Source organism: Pseudorca crassidens, chromosome 9 (assembly GCF_039906515.1).
Source record: "Pseudorca crassidens isolate mPseCra1 chromosome 9, mPseCra1.hap1, whole genome shotgun sequence".
Taxonomy (NCBI): Eukaryota; Metazoa; Chordata; class Mammalia; order Artiodactyla; family Delphinidae; genus Pseudorca; species Pseudorca crassidens.
Window position 1 is genome coordinate 53,581,413 of NC_090304.1, and position 20,058 is coordinate 53,601,470.

Consider the following 20,058-nt stretch of genomic DNA (forward strand, 5'->3'; position numbering starts at 1 on the left):
AAAAGTTCTGTAACTGGGACGAGAGCTCGGTGTGGGAGGAGGCTCAGAGCAGGAATGGGAATGCAGAGTGGAGACTGGAAAATCAGGACTGAACGACCCCAGGGCTGGGAGGGGTCACCCGTCCACATTCCCTCTGCCCCTCACCTCCCCACTGCTCGCAGGAGAAAATATCCAAGGGAAGTGCCAAGCCAAGAGGCTGTGAAGGAACAGGCTGAGGGGAGGCTAGTCAGCAGCCTCCTCCCATCAGCGGGGCTGGATCTAAACAAACACATCCTCCTCCACGACTCTGGCCCTGGGCTGCCCCAGCCAGAGATCAGAGGAATTCAGAGAAAGAGACGGAGAGAAGGAACTAGTGACTAAGGGAGATAGGCACTTGGAGAGTAGGGTCAAGTTTGAGCAGGGCTTCCTAACCCACTTGGAAGAGGTGGCTGCTGTCCACCGTGGCCCAAAAAGCATCGATCGACCCGGTGCCTGGAGTCCCCACGTTGGCGCATCCCTGCTGTGGTTCCTTGGCTGCTGTCTACAGAAGCCCCAGATAAGTTCTCACTCCCTCTCTCCCACTAAGCTCCAGTCCTGAGATTGAAATAGGGGCTGAAGTTCACTGCGCCCACGAAATCATGGGACCCAGGATAGGTAAGTCTGGACAAAGTCAGAAAGGGGCATTGGGAGGGAGTCTGGGGCCCACGTTCCCAGGGCGTACGGTGAGGCTGTAGGGGTAACTTGTGCGCACTGGGGTGGCGCAGGGGTTCGCAGTTCCCTACACTGAGCCAGACACATGGCCAGACCTAGTGAGAGTGTGTTGAATGAATGAGTGAATGACCAGAGGGGCAGGAAGGGACACTGTTTACTCAGCTGGAGGCAGGGCACCCAACTTAACCTCCCTGATGAGACAGAGAAACGGAAAGGGCAATGGGAAGGGAGGCCCCTGGACGCTCTCCAAGCCCTGTTCTCCCTTTGAAGTAGGCAAAGATAGAGGCAGACAAAGCAGACAAAAACAGAGATAGAGAGAAGTATAGTCAGACCCAGAGCATGTCCAGGGATACTCAGAGTCAGACAAAGTCTGAGACAGAAGGCCAGAGACAGCAGGAGAAAGCAAAGATCAAGAGGTGTCAGCTGGAGCAATGCAGGGACAGGGGCGACCAGCTCAGAGAGAGGGCTGTGGAAGAGACCAGGAGAAATAAAGAGAAGCAGAGACAGTGAGAGAGAGAGAGAGAGAATCAGACAGAGACAGATCAGGTGAGAGACAGGCCTGCAGACAAAGAATCCGAAAGATCACAGAAAAGAAACCGATTCAGAGAAAGACCTGCACAGACCTACGTGCGTTTGTTGGTGGTGGGGCGGGGAGGAAGCGGGAGGGGAGGTGTCTTGAAGCCTTGAGAAGCCAAGTCTGGAGCGTGCCCAAAGCACCATGTGGAGAGGGCGTTGTTTCTGGGAACAGAGCGTCCTGCTGAGCTTCTTGGGCAGGAGGAGGAAGGTGGAAGAAACAAAGGGTCTTCAGATAGGGTGGCCCTCGGGCTGGATGCCCTGCAGCGATCACCTCTGGCCTTCTCCCCTGTCTGTGTGCCTCACACCCACCCAGACAAGGCCGGACTTGCTTCGGGGAGTGAGGCATGAGGGCTTCCTGGGCCGAGCAGGCAGACGCAGCTGTGTTGCAGCCACGGCGTGGAAGGAAGGGTGGGGGTGGATGCTTCCTCTGAGGCCCTTGCAGGGGAGATGACAGTGAGAGTGAGTTGATTTGGAGACGGGCCACTGACAAACCAAATTCCCAGTCAGTCTTGGCCTGTTATGGGATCTGAGGGTTGGTGATCCTACGGGAAGAAACTAGTGACTTTGGCTGTACGACACCTGTCCCCCAACTGTGATTCTGACCCCTGCAGGGCTCAGCTCTGGAATATTCTCTAGCTGGCCCTCCGCTTCCCACACACACAGCAGGAGGCTGACCCCAGCTTCTGCCCACTGAGCCACCCGAAGCCACCTCTGGCCTCTCTTCCTGAGCCCCAGTCTGAGCTATGGCCAGGCTTCCCCCATGCTCTCTTTCTGGTCTGAGGGATGTGGGGATACAGCTGGGGCAGGACACAGAGCCTGGAGCCTGGTAAGAAACCCACACACAGCTGGCCTGAGGGAGAAGGGCCAGCAGTCCCAGCCAGGGGCAGACACCAGAGAAAAGAGTCAGGGTCAGACCTGGCCGTCAGCCAAGTCCCAGCACCAGCTCGCCATGTGCTTTTAGGTAACAGGCAGAGCTTCCATGTCTATGGGGGAGGTGCTGAAGAAAATGATCTCCCCAGACCACGCCCATTTTGTGATTCAGGGAAGCCGCTTTTCCACCTCTGCACTTCTGCTCAGCTTTACCTCCACCCGGAAGGCACCTGCCCACATCCCATTCTCATGAAATTTGTCCTGTTTTCTAAGTCCTCCAAACACCAACTCTTCCAGGAAGGCTTCCAGACTGATTCTCCCAGCTGGAAGTAATCGCTCTCCCATATGCTGTTTGACCCTGTCTTTGCAGTTCGTCCTTCCTTGTTCCTGGTATTGTTTCTGTTGTTCTCTCCAGTCCTAGGTTCACATGTGGGCCAACCCAGGGCAGGGAGGTGGGGCAAGGGAAAGAACCAGCTTCAAATTGTAGCTCTGCCTCACTAGCTTTAGGAGAATGCAGTGACATTCTCTCACCCTTTTTAATAAGTGAGGAAACACATGCTCAGAGAGGGCAAGTGACTCGTCCAAGGTCACCCAGCAAGCAAGCTGCAGAGTCGGGGCCAGAACCAGGCCTGCCCCATGCCAAAGCCCTTTCTGTTCTGTGCCATTGCCCTCGGGGCTTTCTCTTCCCTTCACACACCCCACGCTGCTGAGTCTCCACCCACCCTGGGCACTTCTCCACTGGTTCCAGACAAAGCAAGCTGTTCTCTGGGAGCTAGTGACTGGGGAGTGGGCAGGGGATTTATTCCTCCAGGCCGGGCCTGGTCCGATGCGCCAGATCTTGGGCAGCTGGGAACCACATGGCGAGCTTGCCTGGACTCCACGATCGGATGCCAGGTATCCACTGCCCAGTCTGCTTGTATCCCTCCCTGAGACTCACTTTCTCCATCTGTGCAGTAGATGGCAGGGGTCGGCTGAAGTGGTCACTGGGTTCCTTCCAGTGCTGAGAAGCTCAGTTTTCTGCCTCTGGAGAGAGCAATGGAGCAGAGGCCTCTTGTATGGGGCAGGCTTGGCTATCTCCAGGGTGCAAGCCTGGGCCTAGCCACACCCTGGGGGTGGAGAGGAGGTAAACTTGGTTCCTGCTACCTCTCATGGGCTGCAGCCCAGAGCCCTAAGCACTGATGCTTGGAGTGATGGGGAACAATGCCCGTCTCCCCAGACTGGGAGCTCCCTGGAAATGGGGTCTGATTTGATCCGTTCCTGAGGCCCCAGAGCCTGGCCCAGGTGGGGCAGAGGTGGGGTATTGGGGAAGGCTCAGCGCAGAAGCTCTCCTCCATCCTCCTCATGCCCCCAGCAACCCCGGCCCCATGACGTTCCTTCCCTCCCTCCAATCTGCTTTGAAAGCCTGCTCTTATTGAGGACTGGAGACTCGTGATAAGGAGTGAGGTGGGGTACAATGGGGCCCTCGGGGAGTAAACAGGAAAGCACAGAGAGTGACAAGCTGGGACTCTTGGCTGGAGGAAGCAGTGTGGCCTGGGCCAATGGGCACATGTCTCTGAGCCTCAGGCTCTGTGTTTTAGGCCTAGGGAGGCCAGCCTGGATTCCCTGTGGGCTCAGGGCTCAGGACTCACCCTCCATCCCCCGGCCTTCATCACTATTTTTAGGGTCATCTCGGGTCTAGATGGGGTAGCCAGGGCTGGAATCGGGAATAGAAAGTCCCAGCACAGTGTCTCTGACCCAGCTTGGAAAATACCAGAAAGCAACAGCTGGAGGCCAGTAACATGCTATCGTTCTCCCAACAGACCACACAAGGGTCCTGCTAGGAGGAATTTCCCAAAGATGACAGCCAAGCCCAAGGCCCAACACTGCCCCGCCCCAACTTCCTGTCTTTGATTCTTCCCCTGCGGAAGCCTTGTGGGACCACACGGGGAACTGAAGCCCTCAGGGGCCCCACACTGCCTCCATCCCACCCCAGGCTCATGCTGCAGCCCCCCGCTTCCCCAGACTCCCACACTCCACCCTTCTCCCTCACTCTGTTTAACTCAATTCAAGAATCATGTTTTTAAGCCTGGCCTTGAAAGATGAGAAGTGGTTTGCCGGGGAGGCAGGACATTCCGGGCTGAGGGTACAGCATGTACAAAGGCTGAGAGGTGGAAAAGAACAGGATGAGTTTGGGGAATAGCAAGCATCTACTGGGGCCAGAGAAGAATGTTCACTAGGGGTGGCCTTGACTTCTTGGAGGCTGTGGCGTCCGTACTCACGTGCGCCAGATGGGGTCCTCAACTCACCATTGTTGAGGGCCACAGTGTACCAGGCAGGGCATTTTCCTTTAATCCTACCAAAACTGCTGTGTGCCAGAGAAGGCGGCTGAGGCTTAGAGAGGCTAAATAAACTGCCTAAGGTCACAGCCACAATGTGGCAAAACAAATATTTGAATTCAAAGTCTTCTGTCCCAAAGGGTTTCAACAGGGACCCAATATGGTCCATCACGACCCAGGAGAGGACAGCCTCTGCCCGGGGGAGTCCACTGGCTAATCGGGCAGATAAGAGGGGGACATAAGTGATGCAGGCGGGTGACCAGCCTGGCATCCCAGAGAAAGGGCTGAGGGAACTGGACCAGGAGGGGCAAGGGAGGTTTATGGAGGGAGAGAGAGCTGGCATGGGCTGCAGGAGCTAGGCCAGGGAGCCAGCAGGCTGAGGCAGCCCAGGGCAATCTAGGAGGTAGGAAGGGCTGGAGGCGAGGGTTAGCCACGAGGCTGGCCTCCTACACACACACCTCCAGAGAGAAGTATCTGGACAAATGGATTGCCCAGTGTCTGTGGCTAGGAAGTCATCACAGCTCAGGCCGTGGCTGTGTGAGTGCTGGAGGTTGGTAGGTTTTCCAGAAACCTCCGGGCTCCTTTTGACCCTGCACCATCCCCTCAACCTTGGCACCTGAACATGGTTCCAGGATGGGTTCCTGCTTTTGCTCTGCTCTCCTCAGTCAGGGCATATGGGGGAGGCTTCTCACTCTCAAAGGCAAGATTGCCCTCGTGTGGCTTCTACTCCCTTCTCTCCACACATGCCTTCCAGACTAAGAACCAGACTGGCTCTGGCCCATGTCCTCTCATGGGCTGTCCTGGAGCCCACGATCTCCTAGGCATCTTCCCCTGGGAGCCCCTGTGCCAGCTCAAACTCACACGTCCAATGCTGAGCTCACTATCACCCTACAATCCTGCCTTAAATGGTGGTACACCCAGACCAAAAGCCTTACCTCTCCCCACTCCCCTGCCCCCAGGACTCCTTGGCCTCCTGCACTCCCCATCCACCTACTTTTCCATCCAGTCCTGTCCTTCCCATCTCCCCACTGTGGTCCATCAACTCGTTACTCTATATCCCCACTGCCACCACCTGGCCCAGACCCCATCATCGCTCGCTCCCCTGGACCCCACTCCTGCATTCTCCCTGGTCCCGGCCCACAGCCTGACTTCTCCACTCTCTCCCAAGAGGCACGGAGGTCTTCATAGGAGGCCAAATGAGACCTCATCACTGGGCTCAGGACAAAACCCAGCCCTCCAGCCTGGCGTTCAAGGGTGGTCATAGCCTGGCCCCTCCAACCACTCCAGCCTCACCTGCCCACCTTGACCCCAGTGCTCCAGTCTTGCTGGACTATTCGTTCCCTGAGCAGTCTTTGCACTTTCATACTTCTGCCCTTTACTTTGATGTTTTCTCCCCCGGGAATCCTTCCAGAACCTTTAAATGTAGTCTAGGACCTCTTCGCTATGTTTCTATAGTCTTGGAACTTCTTGTGTCACACAGTGAGCACATGTTGTGATTCTGTATTAGGTGTTTGCCCTGCCATCACACACACACACACACACACACACACACACACACACACACACACACACACACACACACCCCCTGGTAGCTCCCTGAGAGCGGGCACCTGGGCTGCTTGCTTCCAAGACCCCGGCCACCTGTCTTGTGGAGCTGACAGTATGTGTGGAAACAATCTTCATTCTCACTCCTAGAACAAGCAGAGACAAGGTCCATCCCCACCGTGGTGACCCTGGGCAAGTCATGGCCTTTTCTGGTCTTGCTGTCTCACCCTTCAAAGGGTGAACCCAGCCTTGGCTTCCTGTCCAGCAGACTCCTCAGGCCCAGGGTTGCTGTGGGTCACAGATGGGGAAGCCCACAGGCAGGTGAAAAGGGTCCTGAAGCAGGCCAGGTGGGCCCAAAGAGGCTCTAACAGGGCAAATTGCCACATGAAAGGCAAGCATCTTAGACCAGCTGAGTGTTTCCATATAGGAAGGTGGGCCCAGTGTTGCCAGATCTGCTAATCTTTCAAGAAAAAACAAAAATCGGGAGTTTTGTGTGAAATTTCCTGATTTTTTTAAATGCTGGCAACTAACTTAAAAACACTCAGCGAGCCAGCATTGTACAAGCCAAATAAAAATGTTTAGGAGTCAGATGTGCCCCCAGGCAGGACTGCCGTCCGCCCTGCACAACTCCAGAGGGTGCCGTTCACTTCACGGTGCGCAGCTCACGCAGCTACACATGGGGCCTTTGGCCAGGGCCTCCCCGTTGTAACCTCTGCCCTGTATTATCTCTCTGCCAGTTCCTCTGACCACCCTGGCAAAGCGTGTGTGGTGGCAGGGGTAGGGGAGAGTTCCTTCCTTCTCTTGCACAAGGAAATTATCAGAAAAAAAAAATAAAGGTAGGGCTTTCCTGGTGGCGCAGTGGTTGAGAGTCCACCTGCCGATGCAGGGGACACGGGTTCGTGCCCCGGTCCGGGAAGATCCCACATGCCGCGGAGCGGCTGGGCCCGTGAGCCATGGCCGCTGAGCCTGCGTGTCTGGAGCCTGTGCTCCACAACGGGAGAGGCCACAACAGTGAGAGGCCCGCGTACCGCAAAATAAATAAATAAATAAATAAAATAAATGTCTTGGAATGCAGCCGGGGAGGATGGAGAGGGGAGGGAAGACAAGGAGACAGCAGAGGGAGGCTTCCAGAGGGTTCTGTGCCTTTCAGGGAACAGGAGGAGGTGAGAGAGCACTGCTGGGCTGAGTGTCCCACTGCAGGACAGTAAGTTCTCAGGCCTGGTGGCCAGGCCTGGAGATAGCTCCCTGGTGAGTTTGGGGCAAACACTGACAAAACTGACACTGTGCAGCATCTTGGAGTTAAAGGATGTTATCTGTGTGACCCTCATGCAGGCTTGAGAGGTAAGGCTCTTTATTCCTATTTTGCAGAGGTTCAGAGAGGTCTAGTTGCTGGCTCGAGGCCACACTGGGTCTGAGTGACCCTAGATCGTGCTCTCTCTGCTGAGGGACAGGCTGGAATGTTCTGGAGAAAAAGTGCCCTTTCCTTGTCCCTCCTTGGTCCAAGCCCTCTTCCTCCATCCTCAGGATATGAGAATTCTCCCAGGCCCTCTCGGCATGTCTCAGCCCGTCCCTCCTCAAAGTTCAAATCTGGGCCTTGGTTATGAGTCCTGAACTTTCACCATACTCAGGTCCCCTGGACTGAGGGCCACATGTCCTTCTCACCATATTTCTCTGTCCAGCCTTGCCCTGACAGTGCTCTCTGAGACCCTCAGAAGAGGGTGTTGACTGACCAATGAAATGACTAACTGACCAGCTAAAGAATCAGCTGGTAGAATGGCCGACTGTCCCCATACAACCACCTTTGACAATTAACTGGAGGGAAGCGAGGCCAGAATAAGAAATGGCTACATGGGGATTATTTTTCATAGGTTCTAAGGCCATCATTGGCAGCCACCGTCTCATGGTTGCTGTTAGGGGCCCAGGTGTCAGACAGACCTGAGTTCCAGTCCAGGCTTTGCCATTTACCAGCCCCAGGACCTGGATAAGCCCCTTCCCCTCTGTGTGCTTCAGTTTCCTCATCCACATCATGGAGTCACAGCAGCTACCTCAACCGTTTGCTAGGAGGCTGGGTGAGTGTGCCCAGCCCAGCACATAGGGTGGCCCCAGGACAAACTCCTCCATCAGGCCACTTCCTGTAAGGGTAGAAGGTGAGCCAGAGAGCTGGGTCTCCCAACCCCCCGCCTCCCTGGCCCTTCAGGGCTGAACTTTCTCCTGGTTCCCAAGTTCTAGATGTGGCAATGCTCCCTGCTGTCCCAAAGCAAGTATGAAGGCAGGCGGGGGTGGGGGGGGTTGTACCTGACAGGGAAGAAAACAATGTTCACTGAGAACCTGCTATGCACCGTGTCGGTGCTGGTTCCCCACATGTTAGTGACACAACCTGCCAGTAAGACAGAGTCTATTATTTACCCAGACAAGGGACAATACCACTTCTCAAAGCTTTGGCAGTATCTCGGAGTGGGGAGGAAAGGTCAATATTTGTTGAGAATTTGGAAGTTTGTTTTACAGCCAGTTCTTCAGAATGGGGAGAGAGGTGGGTGAGGGAGGGATGACCAGGATTGGGTAAGAATAGTGATACCACAGTCCAGGGTTTTCTGGTAGAAACAGCAAGGTGAGGATCTGGGGGGCAGAGATTCGAAGAATCTGAGGTGCACACCCTGTTGATCGTTTCCCTTGAAGAGTCGCTCTGTCTTTTCGGAAGTTCCTGTCATAAAAAATCAAGCCATTTGCTGGGGTTGCTCAGTCTAAGAAGAGTAAAAACTAAAAATGCTAATGAAGACAGTGGAATAGCAAAGTCAAGTTAATGTCATCGGTAAGGTGTGGTTTGGGGCCTCTAGTGTCCGGGCTGAACATGGCGGGAGGGTCTGGTTCTCGGGGCGCTCTCGGCAGTGGGCAGTAGGGATTGTCGGCCCTGCGTTGAGGATGAGGAAGCAAAGGGGCCGCTGGTCTAAGGGATCAAAACCAGCTGGGGGATTAAAACCTGGGCAACTGCCTCCACAGCTAGGGAGTGTGCACGGCGGGAAGGGGTCCAGGTCCTCAGGTCTTGTGGTTGACTGGGGCTTGGATGGGAAAGAGAGAGTTGATCCAGAGACGGAATGATTGGAGCTGTCGGAGGGAGGAACCAGGGCTGCGTGGAAGGAAATGGGTTCAGGTGGGCCTGTGGCCTCAGAGGTACTTGAAGATTATCAGGAGAGGGGAGAGCATCGGCCCTCAGGAGGCCTACTGTGTGCCAAGCCTGAGCCAGGTGCCCGAGATGCCTTACCTCCTTGAGTAGATGCTATATCCTCGCCTTACAGAGGAAACAGACTGAGAAAGACAAAGGGGCACATCCAGGCTCACAGCCCCATATCTGCCTGAGATGTGCTGTTTATAGCTGGGAGGTGGCTGGAGTAGGCAGGCCCCTGAGCCTTTCCAGGAAAGAACGGGCAGGGAAAATCAGCCCCTCCTGTCAGGCTGCTCTCTGAACCTTGTCCCTCATCCCCCAGACTCAGACTCCTGGCCGGGGGGGGGGGGGTATGCCCACAGCCAGGACCCCGTGCCTTGCACACATCTGGAGTCTCTGACTGAACTGAAGGTCTCTGGCTGACAGACTTTCGGGGCAACTTTCTGACTGGCTTTCTGAGCAGCTGCTCTACAGCGAGTGGGCAATTGACAGCCGGAACAGACAAGTCTCCTGAAGGCCAGTGGGCTAGTGGACCAGTGACTTACCAGCTCTGGAGCCGCAGGCTGCCAGCCCTTGGAACCCCCTGGCATACCTGGGGCCCCCAAAACTGGCTACCCAACTAAGAGAGGAAGAGGCTGGAATTTTTTCCTGGGACCTGGTTCCCTGCCCCTCTCCTTATTCCTACAGGCCAGCCCAGCTTAGCCCAGGTTCACTCCCTCAGCTGCCCTCTCTCCTGTCAGGGCTGGCCCTTAAAAAAGCCTTCAGAGGACAGGAAGGGCCTCAGAGACAGCAGGTGAGGTGAGGTGAGGTTGACACACAGCCCTGGATTCAGGACCCTCCTTCCAGGGGGAGTTCTATCCCTTATCAGGGAGTCAGACTGTCTGCTGCCAGCCCCCCTGTAGAGGCTGTCAAAGGGGAAGGGGTCAAAGGGGACTGACAACCGATCTGACCAGCCCTGTTCAGTGACTGACTGGCCACCCAACACACTGACTGGTGGCTGCTCTCAGAACCCAGGGGGAGGGCCCAGGGCCAGGGCTTCCCTCCTCCACCCAGAGGCTCACACTATAGACTGGGTCACAGGAGGGTGGAAGGTCCTGAGCTGGTCCATTGGCCTTTGCCCCCTCCCTCATCCATCCCCTGGGTTTCTTTCAGAGCTGGGGATCCAGGTCAGTGACTTCTGACCTTCCAGCTTCAGCTCCAGCCTCATCATCTTGTTGGCCTGGCCCCTTGGGGGCGGACACTGCTGCCTTCCAGGTGGCCTGGCTAGGTTTGGTTGGGCCAAGACAGAGAAGAACATTGTGCTTCTTGCCCTCTTCAAATCTGTGCAAGGAGCACAGAGTGACATTGAGATGAACACCTCAGCTCTTGCTCCTGCACCAACATGAGTCAGCAGAGCTAGTTACCTGTGAGCCTTGGTGTCCTCATCAGAAGCATAGAGATCATGAGGTCACCAAAGGCATGGAGTTGTGGAGATGCTTCACGAGCATGCAGAACGTGCACGCAAGCCTTCACATACATGGACAGCATGTAGCACAGCCTCTGTGCTATAGTAGGTGACTGGTCTCTACTGGTGAGAGGAACTGGGGTTCAGAAATCATCCTGTCAACCTCCTCTGGTTGAGTTTGCTTGGAACCTCCTCACCTTCTCTTCTCCTTCAAAGTGACCTCCACAGAGCCTCACCCCAACTTCCCTTATCTAGACCAACCCCTTATCTCCTCCCTGTCAGGTGTCACTTTTGTTTCAGCATCTCCTTGTTTCCTCTGAGTGTTCATACCCCACAAAAGGGACTCCTTCCCAGCCACACACACTTCCATTTCCTCAACCAAATTCCTCAAGCTATTTGTTGTTTTTAATTAATTTATTTTTCAAAATTTATTTATTTTTGGCTGTGTTGGGTCTTCGTTGCTGCGCGCAGGCTTTCTCTCGCTGCGGCGAGCAGGGGCTACTCTTTGTTGCGGTGCGCGGGCTTCTCATTGCAGTGGCTTCTCTAGTTGCACAGCATGGACTCTAGGTGCACGGGCTTCAGTAGTTGTGGCACATGGGCTCAGTAGTTGTGGCTCGCGGGCTGTAGAGCGCAGGCTCAGTAATTGTGGCACACGGGCTTAGTTGCTCCGTGGCATGTGGGATCTTCCTGGACCAGGGCTCAAACCCGTATCCTCTGCATTAGCAGGCGGATTCTCAACCACTGTGCCACCAAGGAAGTCCCTCCTCAAGCTATTTAAATAGACATTTTCCCAAAGATTTGGCCAATAAGCAATGAGAAGATGCTCAACATCATTAGTCATTAGGGAAAATCAAATCAAAACCACATGAGGGTTATTTGTAGTGAGGTGGATGGACCTAGAGTCTGTCATACAGAGTGAAGCTAAGTCAGAAAGAGAAAAACAAGTACCATATGCTAACACATATATATGGAATCTAAAAAAGAAAAAAAATGGTACTGATGACCCTAGTTGCAGGGCAGGAATAAAGAGGTAGACATAGAGAATGGACTTGATGACCCAGGGGTGGGTGGGGTGGGAGGGCGAAGCTGGGGCGAAGTGAGAGTAGCATGGACATATATACACTACCAAATGTAAAATAGTTGGCTGGTGGGAAGCAGCAGCGTAGCACAGGGAGATCAGCTTGGTGCTTTGTGATGACCTAGAGGAGTGAGATAGGGAGGATGGGAGGGAGGCTCAAGAGGGAGGGGATACGGGGACATGTGTATGCACGTGGCTGATTCGCTTTGTTGTGCAACAGAAACTAACTCAGTATTGTGAGGCAATAATACTCCAATAAAAGTCTATTAAAAAAAAACCACATGAGATATCATTTCACACCCATGAGGATGGCTATAATCAAAGAGACAGACAATAATAAGTATTAGCAAGAATGTGGAGACGTTAGAACCATCATCCATTGCTAGCAGGAGTGTAAAATGGTGTTAGAAAACAGTCTGGCAGTTCCTCAAAAAGTTAAACATAGGGCTTCCTTGGTGGCGCAGCGGTTGGGAGTCCGCCTGCCGACGTGGGAGGCGCGGGTTCGTGCCCCCGTCCGGGAGGATCCCGCATGCCGCGGAGTGGCTGGGCCCGTGGGCCATGGCCGCTGGGCCTGCGCGTCCGGAGCCTGTTGCTCTGTGGCGGGAGAGGTCACAGCGGTGAGAGGCCCGCGTACCGCAAAAAAAAAAAAAAAAAAAGTAAACATAGAGTTACCATATGACCTAGGAATTCGACTCTTGGCTATATACCCAAGAGAACTGAGAAAAAAAATGAATAAATAAATAAATAAATACACACACACACACACACACACACACACACACACAAACACACAAATTTGTATATGAATATTCGCCGTACCTGAAACAAATGTCCATCAACAGATAAATGGTAAACAAAATGTGATTGATATATAGCCATACCCTGCAATATGATTCAGCCATTAGAAGGAATGGAGCATAGATACATGCTACAACGTGGATGACCTTTGAAACATTATGCTAAGTGAAAGAAGCCAGTCACAAAAGACCACATATTGCATGATTCCATTTATATGAATGTATATGAAATGTCCAGAATAGGCAAACCCAGAGAGCCAGAAAATACATCAGTGGTTGTCAGGAAATGGGAGGAGGGAGGAATGGGTGCAGGATTTCTTACTGGGGTGATGAAAATATTCTGGAATTAGATAGCAGTGGTAGAGTATGACTTTTTGAATGTACTAAAACTACTAAATTGTATACTCTGAAAGGGTAGGTTTTACGGTGTGTGAATTATATCTCAGTTTTGAAAAATTCCTTAGGCTCCCAGGTATCTTGTGTGAGGAGCACAAAACCCTCACTGGCGGTGGCAGGCCTCCGTAGTCCCTCCCTGAGTTTGCCTTCCATCTCCCTGGAGATGGGGTGAGAGGTCCCACACCCCCTCTCTGTGTCAGAAGTGTCCTCAGGGCAGTTTTCAGGCTCCAGCGGAGCTTGTTGAATGAGCGGAAACTCCTGCCAGATTGAGAGGCATCTGAGACAATGGAGTGGCTTCTGCAGGAAGCGGGACCCCAGAAGGGGAGGAAGGCCAAGGAGGCCTGGGCTGCCGGGGGGCGCAGGTGGTTTTCATCTAAATGGAGGGGTGAGGTCTCCCAAGGCCAGGCTTCCAGGCTCGTCACTGAGATTAAACGTCAAGAGACCCTGAGAGATGCCTCTGAAGGGACTGCAGTGAGTGGGAGACGGACATGGTTACCATGGTTACCATGGGAGAAAACCAGGCACACGTAATGGGGCCAAGAATCCAGGTTCTAACCTAGCTCTACCTTCTGAGTCATCTCCACACATGGGGCCTCAGTTTTTCAAGGGTTAAATGAGAGGGGTTAAATGGGATGACCTCTTAGTGCCCTTTCTGTGCAGACCAGCAACCTGGTTCATGTACGATGTGGGCATTGGGCTGGTTAGTTCTGTGATTATAGCCAGGGTGGTGCCCTGTGGAGGTGTTGGTATCTGTTCCAAACTACCCCCAGGAAAAGCCTTTATGTCCTGACTTTGGACCAAGACTTGACCATGCACTGGACCCCAGACCTCTGATCCTAGACTGAGTCAGACAGACACAGACCCAGACCCAAAGTCAGCCTCCAGGAACACTGGATGTCTCACAGATATAGGCCCCAGGGGGGCCAAGGCTATGCATTTCTACACCAGGGCCACAGCTTACAGTTACGTGGCAGCATCAGAAACTTCTCCCTAGAAGGAAGCTTTACGCTGGGAATGGAATGAAGGTGTGAATAGGTGGTCCCAGTGGGATCTGACCAGCATGGGCACATGGAGCACACACACACCCTCTTAGGAACGGCTCTTTCAGCACCTGGGACGCAGGAAGGCTGATGGTGCTTTGACTCAGATTCTCACCAACCCCTGATACACCTTGGGCTACCCGGTCAGGGCCATTCTCTGGGATTCCATCTCCACTCTCATGCCCTGGCTGTCTGTCCCACAGGGCCAATTGGTGAGGAGCTCCAGGTACCAGACAAGGGCACCAAGGCCATGGTGGGCACAGAAGACACACCTGGAGGCAAAGCCAGGCCAAATCCTCAAGATTTGCGGCCAAGTGTGTTTCACAGCATCAAGGTACCTCTCAGGGCCTGGCAGGAGCAGGGCCATCCAAGCCCAATAGAACAGGCTCTGCCACTTACAGGCTATAAAATGCCAAGCAAGTTGCTGCCTTTCCCTGAGCCTCAGCTTCCTCATCTGTAGAATGGGTAGCTGTGATCTACAGAAGCACTTAGCTTGGTTTCAGGCACATGTTCTCTCCTTCCAGAGAGGCTGCTCTGTGGGCAGTGGGTGACCAGTCTTCTTGGCTCCTGTTTTTCTAGCAGGAAAGAGAAGGACCCCAGGGATCCTGAACCTGTATGAATACTGGGAGTGCTGGCTCCAAAGGCAGCCCTAAACATCCAAGCCTCCACCGGCACCTACAGGGTGCCAGGCCCCGTGCCGGAAGCTGTCCCCACATGGTCTTATTTAGTTCTCATAATAACTTGAGGAGGCAGGGGTGTCTTCCTTGTTGCACAGATGAGGAAACTGAAACTCAGAAGAACAGACACTCTATTTTTTAAGCTCTGGCATAAACACCCTATTTTTAATTCTTTGAAGCAAGCTTTTTCTTCTCTTAGGAATTCTGCCAGTTTTTCAGTAGGAGTACAGGCAGGGAGGGTGTTCGGGTGAGGCTGAGTGAGGTGGGGTGGGTAGCTTGGGGGTTTGCTGTGTGCAGATGGTCTCCCAGGGGAGCTCCAGGGGAGGACTGGGTGGGGTGGGATCTGGGGAGCTTCCTGGGGAAAGGGGCAGGGTGGTGGAACACGGAGCGGGGTCCAGTCCAGCCTGGGGGACCTCTGGGGGTCAGAGGGGCTCCTGTCATCCTTGGCCCCATGAAGACCCTACTCTCAGTCCTGTGGATTTCAGGTCGCCCCCGGGCTCCTGGGGTACCCAGGACAGCTTTCCTAGTTTTTAGGCCTGTGTGAGAATCCATGCATTACTCCAGTATCTCTCTCTCTCTCTTCTTGTTCTGGACTCTTCTTCTCTTCCTCTCTCTCCTCCTGTGTGACTGTCTCCTCTGACTCTGTTTCTCTATCTCATGGCCTCACTCTCCCTCCCTCTCTCCAACCCCACCTCGTCTATCTACCACCCACCCGCCGCGATCTCCCCGGCCCTCCGCCCACCCGCTGCCATCACCACGGCCCCTCCGACAGTTCTTCGTGCTGTGCCACAGCCTGCTGCAGCTGGCGCAGCTCATGATCTCCGGCTACCTCAAGAGCTCCATCTCCACGGTGGAGAAGCGCTTCGGCCTCTCCAGTCAGACCTCGGGGCTGCTGGCCGCCTTCAATGAGGTACTGGCCCCGGCACAGCCGCAGGGGGGGACATTGAGGGAGGCTCACCCCCTCCCCCCTCCCTCACTGCCCCAACATAAACCCTTCCCCCCAGTGCCACATGCAATCCCATCTTAGCTCCTTCCTATCCCACCCTTGGGGGTCCCTCTTGGGGGACACGGAGGATTTTAGAGCTAGCCAGGGTCCCCATGTCCCCCTATTCTCCTTTTGGTTCCTTCACCTTTTCAGGCACCCGGCTATTGTCTGCCCCAGGAAGGAATCAGAGGAAGCCAATTCAACAGTAGTGAGAGAGGTTTAAATTAGATCAAAGGCAGAACTTTGGGACCTTGGTGTGGTTGGGGGAGGGGATGACTCCACAGCGTGGAGTTGCCCCGGGATCCACAGGCCTCTGCCTCTGGGATGACAGCCAGACAGCCAGGAGTGGACAATCCGCTTTGGGTGGACTGGGAGATCAGAGTCCAGCTGTGCCCAACCCCTTCCCCAACAGATGTTTTCATCCTCAGAAAAGGTCACAGTCCTGAGAACACTCTCTTTCTCCCTGACCCCCAGTAGATCTCTGTGAAATTCTCTCTCCCTTGGGTGATGTGTCACATTCCTCCCAACCCAAGGCCTGTGGTCTACACCGAGTCCCCAGGTGTTCCTTAGCACTCCATCCTCAGATCTCAGAGGTGGGAAGAGAACGTCATTACCTGGGATCTTGGGCAAGTCACTCCCTGACTCTAGGCCTGTGTCCCATCTATAAAATGGAGAGTGACTGTCCTTCCCAGGATCAGTCCTCCCACTGACCTTCTGCTGATACTGCCCCCCTCCATCGGCAAGGAGGTGAGGGGTAAGTACCTCATCCGCGGTCACCAACCAGTGAGCCACAGAGTGGAGTGCACACCCCAGCTTCTGACGGCAGAGCCGCCCTTCCCTGCAAACTCTTACGTCCCCTTCAGCACCCACATCTGGGGGTTTTGATTCTAAGGCTCAAAATCCAAGCCTTAGTCCTCTGGCTTTAGACTTTATTTGTTTCTCATTCATGACTTCCCAGAAGTTCTAACACGGGGCCCAACCCACATTCTAGAATAAAATTGAACTTCTAGCCCTGTCCACGCTGCTCTAATTTCTCTCCTCTAATGGGACACTAGGGACCTTCCTAGGAGGACCCAGAATCTGTATTTTTAAGACGGAGCCAAATGATTCTTATTCAACCAGCTAGTCCATTCTACAGAAGGGAACACTGAGATTGGCGATAGCGACAAGGCCGGCCCTCTGGCCCACTTGAATGGGTCCTCTCATCCCTTTGCAGGTGGGGAACACGGCCCTGATCGTGTTTGTGAGCTATTTTGGCAGCCGGGTACATCGGCCCCGCCTGATCGGCTATGGAGCTGTCCTCGTGACCCTGGCAGGCGTGCTCATGGCTGTCCCACACTTCATCTCAGAGCCGTACCGCTACGACCACACCAGCCCCGGTAAGAGCAGGAGGGGCTGGGCTGAGGGTATATCTGAGCTGCTGCATTACTGTGCACAGGGCCCCGCCCCAGGTCTCCAGCGGTTAGGATGGGCCCAGCTTCCCAGAACACCTACTAGTCCTCCCCACACCCCCCACTGCCTCCTTCAGCCCGGGCGGGTCCCTCAGGCAGCCCTGGGCAGTGGGGTAGTGGGTAGTCCTGGGGCAGAGGTGAGGCCCTCTGGGCATCGCTTGGTGAGGGCCTGCTTGTATGTCACCGCTTTTATTTTTGAGGTGAGGGTGGGTTTACAATGCAGCCCACTTTAGGGCCTGGCCTGTGTGGGTCCTCAGGAAATATTTATGGATAATAATATATAATATATAATAATTTGTATATAATAATAACAGTATCACACACCATTTACTAGGCACCGCTGTTCTAAGCCCTTGACGTGTATTGATGCATTTAATCTTCACAAGAAGCCAAGACATTGATGAAAGAAAGAATGAATGAGTGAATGAACAAATAAAACCATGAAAGAATTTGGGACAGGAATAGTGAAGCCCCTGTTGAGCCCAGTGGGATTTTGTTGAGAGTCAACTTGACAGATGGATGCCTGTCCCTTGGAGAACGACTCAGGCAGCCCTCCCTGTCCCATCCACCTCTCCACCCATTCACCCATCTACCCATCCATCCACCAACCCCTCAACAATCCATCTGGTGGTCCACCCGAGAAACCCTTAGTGCTGCCTATTTTGTGCTGGACCCTCTCAGGGGACTCAGTCCTTGCCTACTGGGAGCTCCCAGTCTGGGAGAGGAAACAAACAATACCTCCCCTTCCCCCACGCATTGTATCAATTGTGTGAGGAAGGAAGAACAGGACCGGAGGAGCCCAGGGAAGGAGCCCACGGCCCAGCCTCCATCATGGAAGGCTTCCCAGGGGAGGAGCGCTATCAGAAAGCATCCTTCCTCCCTTGTCCTCCCATCAGCTCAGACCCCGGAGCTCCTACTCTGTGCCAGGCCCAGGGGTGGAAAGATGGAGCAGGTACAACCAGCCCCGAGAAGCTGCGAGGGAGCGTGGGTTGGCGTGAGCATGGGCAGCTCTGCCGCAGGCCAGAACGTCCAGCACCAGACAGCCAGGGGGAGCTGGTAGAGCCCTGAGTAGGGGAAGGATACTGGAGGCTGGAGTGAGCTGGAGGAGGTGGCAGTTGAGAGAAGGTGGGCATTTCAGGTGGAGGGAACTGCACAGGCAATGGCTGGGAAGTGGGGAAAGTCCAGGAGGAAAGCAGAGTGGTTATCTAGGCCTGAGTGGAGAACTGTCAAGAGACCTGACTAGGATGCTGAAAAATTACACTTCTTCACATTCCTCCGTCCAGAATCTTCACTTTAACAGGGATTTTCCTGTGCAGGGTCACACACATTCTTCACCCTCACTGCCATACAACACCCTTCTGCTCCCCATGAAACCCCAAGCAGACCTCTTCTCCTGCCTGAGCCTCAGTCTCCACATCTATACAATGGGTGGACTGGACTTGGTGACCACCAAACACCCACGCTGCTCTGACATACAAGGCTATTTCATTCACTCGTTCCTCCTCATTAATGAATTACTTATCATTAGTATTTATGTGCCAGGCCCTCTGCTAGGTACTGGGGACCCAGGGGTGGAAAAAAAAGATCTTATTAAAGATCCCCATAATAATCCTCATATCTAATGTCTTGTAGGCACTGTGCACAGGCACCAATCACCACTCCTAACGCTTACAACCCTTTGAGCAGGTGTTATCATTATCCTATTTTATAAGTGAGGAAACTGAGGCACAGAGAAGGAGGTACTTCCCCAAGGCCCACAGCTAGTAGACGTGCCCTGGTAGCCTGGCCCTAGAGCCTCTGCTCTGAACTACTGAATTATTCTGCTTCTGAATTCCATATTTGTGTAGAGCTTCCATCCTAGGGGGCTTGTTCAACAGATGACGGACGAAGCTGAGCCCTGGGGGGTTGAGGGCCTCTCTGCCAAAGTCTCACCGTCTTCAACCCAGGCAGTCTTGGTTGAGGGTCCAGGTCCTTGACCTTGGCTCACATGGCTTTTTCCAGCCCTAAAGAGTGGCTCTCTGGGCTGGGTGGACATGGCTCAGAGTTCCCAGAAAGGGCTGGGCCAGCCGCAGAGAGAAGGCCACTTCTACACCCGCATTCGGGATAATAATAGTACGAGGGTCCTCTTAAGTTTGCTCAGCAAATATTGGTGAGCTACAGGAAACAAATATCTGGTACTAATTTAAGAAATTTCCCTTTATTGCACTCTGCATCTGTGTCCCGAGCTGACACCGAGCCTCCCCACAAGGAAGGTCAAGGGCGCCAGAGCCCTCCGCAGCCCAGGCCCAGTGTCCCCGCTCTTGCCTGGCCCTGCTTTCAGCCCTGGCCTCGACCTTTACACTCTGTGAGCCAGCCATGCTGAACTTCTCAAGCTCTTGGTTTTGCATGTGCTGTGACCTCTTTCTGGAACACCCTCCCCCACCTTCCCTTTCTGGAAAATCTTTTTTTTCTTCTCCACTCAGTTCAAACTCCACACCTCCTCCGACCGCCCCACCCCTTCCACCTAAGAGTCACTGTTGCCATGGCACTTCCACATACCTCTGGTTTAAGAGCATGGACTCAAAGCTGGACTGCCTGGGTTCCAATCCTGGCTCTAACCCTTGCTAGTTGCTGTCTGAGCGTCAGTTTTCTCATCTGTAAAATGGGAGTAATGCGAGCACCCCTTCCCTGGGTTTGCTGTAGGGTCAGATGGTTTATATACAGGGCATTTAGAACAGTACCTTGCATCAGTGAGTGCTATACAAGTCTTAGGTATTGTCCTAATATTTTTTATCATCTCTCAGCAGACATGCCACAGGACTTTGAGGCCTCCCTGTGCGTGCCCACCACTGAGGCCCCAACCTCAGCCCCAGCCCCATCCAACAGCAGCTGCTCAGGCTACACAGAAGTCCAGCATCTGGCCGTGGTGGGGATCATGTTCACGGCCCAGACGCTGCTCGGTGTGGGCGGGGTGCCCATTCAGCCCTTTGGCATCTCCTACATTGATGACTTTGCCCACAACAGCAACTCACCCCTCTACCTCGGTGAGGACCTG

The 20,058-nt window shown here is 54.0% G+C and overlaps 1 protein-coding gene across 4 annotated transcripts in view; it reads left to right on the forward strand.

Moving 5' to 3' along the window:
- The first annotated feature begins 214 nt into the window (after window positions 1-214).
- The window catches only part of SLCO2B1 (solute carrier organic anion transporter family member 2B1), a 53,652-nt gene continuing 33,808 nt past the window's right edge, over window positions 215-20,058 (forward strand). For 2 of the 4 annotated variants that reach the window (XM_067750356.1, XM_067750355.1), the window contains exons 1-5: window positions 217-633; window positions 14,115-14,245; window positions 15,361-15,498; window positions 16,790-16,952; window positions 19,808-20,047. In XM_067750356.1, the coding sequence (XP_067606457.1) occupies window positions 618-633; window positions 14,115-14,245; window positions 15,361-15,498; window positions 16,790-16,952; window positions 19,808-20,047 (688 nt within the window). In that variant the 5' untranslated portion in view covers window positions 217-617. Of the gene's footprint in view, window positions 634-14,114; window positions 14,246-15,360; window positions 15,499-16,789; window positions 16,953-19,807; window positions 20,048-20,058 lie in introns of all 4 variants that reach the window. The other 2 variants (XM_067750359.1, XM_067750357.1) reach the window with 2 other exon arrangements.